This window comes from Sorex fumeus, unplaced genomic scaffold (assembly GCF_029834395.1).
Source record: "Sorex fumeus unplaced genomic scaffold, SorFum_2.1 ptg000229l, whole genome shotgun sequence".
In the NCBI taxonomy this organism is placed as follows: Eukaryota; Metazoa; Chordata; class Mammalia; order Eulipotyphla; family Soricidae; genus Sorex; species Sorex fumeus.
In genome coordinates this window covers 20,001-22,793 of record NW_026606286.1, presented here as the reverse complement: position 1 = coordinate 22,793, position 2,793 = coordinate 20,001, and the positions used below count along the sequence as shown (strand labels likewise).

Genomic DNA, 2,793 nt, shown 5'->3' with positions numbered 1-2,793 from the left:
CCCTGAGCATTGCTGGGTGTGACCCAAAATTCAAAAAGACCATCAATGCAGCAATCAATGCGTCCCTCCACGGGGCTGGGCAGGGAGGGCCGTGTTGGGGTCCCCAAGTGTCCAGTTCCCTCCAGGCAGCAGAACCGGGTCCAAACTATAGAGCGGAAATGGCTTTGGGAACTAGTGACTCCCATATCCGGAAGGTTCTGAACTGAGGTAGTGACACGCCGCTGGGGGCGGGCGGGTGGAGGGTCTCGGTAACTTCCCCTCCTCCCCGCCCAGGTGGGCTGGGATGGAAGGATCCTCCGTGTGCAGCTTATTCCTCGCAGGAGGCGGTGAAGCTCGTGCCCAGCTGGGTCCGTGCAAAGGCCCAGTGGCCATCTGAGTCGGGGGCCGCAAACCGAGAAAAATTCAGTTCCAAACACCAGAGCATCTCAGAGGAGATGTTGTTCCCTGCTTTGCTCCGGGAGTTGGGACCAAGGCACGGTCAGACTCTCCCACTCGGGGGCTCCATCGCATCTCGGATGCAGTGACCGATTCGGTAGCACCCAGAAGAATGAGAGAGGCTAGAGCGAGAGCCCAGCGGGGAGGGCGTTGGCCTTGCACGTGGCCGACCCGGGTTCGATTCCTAGCATCCCCGAGGGTCCCCCGAGCACCGCCAGGAGAGATTCCTGGGTGCAGAACCGGGAGGGATCCCTGAGCATCGCCAGGTGGGACCCAAAAAGGAACACACACACACACACACACACACACAAGAAAAAAAACGCCCACCCTACAGTGCTCCATCCGGCCCCTGGCATTCTTGCTGTGTTTCTGTGAGGTACTAGAAAGGTCTGGAGCGAATGCACAGCGGGGAGGGTGTTGGCCTGGTATGCGGCCGACCCGGGTTCGATTCCTCCGCCCCTCTCGGAGAGCCTCCCGGCCAGCTCCCGAGAGGATCCCGCCCGCACGATGGCAGAGCCTGGCCAGCTCCCCGTGGCGTCTCTGCGATGCCAAACACAGTCACAACAAGTCTCGTCATGGAGATGTGACTGTGTCCACTCGAGCCAATCGATGAACAACGGGAGGACGGTGGAACTGTGCTACTAGAAAGATTCAACTTCCGGAAGGCACGACCACGGAGCACCATCGAGGCGTTGTCCCGGTGAGGGCCGGGAGGGCGGGACCCGGGCGGCGTGTCCCGTCCACCTACTGCAGGAATCGGTCCAGCTTCTCCTGGATGTGGGCGAAAGCGTCCCGGCCCATGTAGTCGATGTGGCCCTGTTCCCACTTCCTGCGCCCTTCCCCGGGGCTCGGGGGACGCGTCCTGTCCTCGATGGAGATCTCGGAGATGGACACGGTGAGCAGGACCTGCACACGGACACAGGCGGGGGCTCGGGGTGAGTCGCTGGGGACCGAGGACCTGGTCTCAGCCCGAACCCAGGCAACAAAACACACTTGGCTTTCAAGTCAGTGTTTGCAGAATTTTTTTTTTCTTTCTGCATCACACCCGGCGATGCTCAGGGGTTCCTCCTGGAACTGCACTCGGGAATCGCTCCTGGCGGTGCTCGGGGGACCCTAGGGGATGCTGGGAATCGAACCCGGGTCGGCCGCGTGCCAGACCAACGCCCTCCCTGCTGGGCTATTGCTGGAGCAACAGCAGAGTGGGGAGGGCATTTGCCTTGCACACGGCCGACCCGGGTTCGATTCCCAGCACCCCCTAGGGTCCCTCCGAGCACTGCCAGGAGTGATTCCTGAGTGCAGAGCCTGGAGTCAGCCCCGAGCATCATCGCCGGGCGTGACTCAAATCCCCCCAGTTCACACAACACAGGAAAAATCCTTGGGGAGCCGAGTGGACAGACCCTACTTGGCCCCCCAGTGGCCGCCTGCGTGCGTGTTGATTCCTCATCCACAGCTGATGCTCTGGGGTCACTGTGTCCGAGAGGAATCTCAGAAACATCTTCCGGATTCTTGGCTCGGAGGAGAGAGATGGGATGGAATGGACATCTCTTGACTTTCTGTCAAGAGCGTATCTTTTCTTTTCTTTTCTTTCTTTCTTTCTTTCTTTCTTTCTTTCTTTCTTCCTATCTTTCTCTTTCTTTCATTCTTCCTCTTCCTTCCTTCCTTCTTTCCTCTTTTCTTCCTTTCATTCTTCCCTTCCTTCACTTCCTCCTTCCTCCCTTCCTTTCTCTTTACTCTTCCTTTCTTTTTTCTCTTTCTTTCTTTCTTTCTTTCTTTTCTTTCTTTCCTCTCCTTCCTTCTTTCCTTCCTTCCTTTTCTTTCCTTCTTCCTTCCTTCTTTCCTTTCTCTTTTCTTCCTTTCATTCTTCCCTTCCGTCTTTACTTTGTCCTTCCTCCCTTCCTTCTTTACTTCCTTCCTTTCTCTTTACTCTTCCTTTCTTTTTTTCTTACTTTTCTTCCATCCTCTCCTCTCTTTCTTTCTCTCCTTCCTTCTTTCCTTCCCTTCTTTCTTTCTCCCTATTCTTTCTTTCATTTATTCTTCCTTCCTTCTTTCATTCTCTTTCCTTCTTCCTTCCTTTCTTCCTTCCTTCTTTCCTTTCTCTTTTCTTCCTTTCATTCTTCCCTTCCGTCTTTACTTTGTCCTTCCTCCCTTCCTTCTTTACTTCCTTCCTTTCTCTTTACTCTTCCTTTCTTTCTTTTTTCTTACTTTTCTTCCATCCTCTCCTCTCTTTCTTTCTCTCCTTCCTTCTTTCCTTCCCTTCTTTCTTTCTCCCTATTCTTTCTTTCATTTATTCTTCCTTCCTTCTTTCATTCTCTTTCCTTCTTCCTTCCTTTCTTCCTTCCTTCTTTCCTTTCTCTTTTC

The 2,793-nt window shown here is 54.2% G+C and overlaps 1 protein-coding gene across 1 annotated transcript in view; it reads right to left on the bottom strand.

The window, feature by feature from the left end:
* Positions 1 to 788: 788 nt before the first annotated feature.
* The window catches only part of GYG2 (glycogenin 2), a 20,537-nt gene continuing 18,532 nt past the window's right edge, over positions 789 to 2,793 (bottom strand). Inside the window, exon 8 of the mRNA XM_056108644.1 lies at positions 789 to 1,341. Within this exon, the coding sequence (XP_055964619.1) occupies positions 1,180 to 1,341 (162 nt within the window). The 3' untranslated portion in view covers positions 789 to 1,179. The remainder of the gene's footprint in view (positions 1,342 to 2,793) is intronic.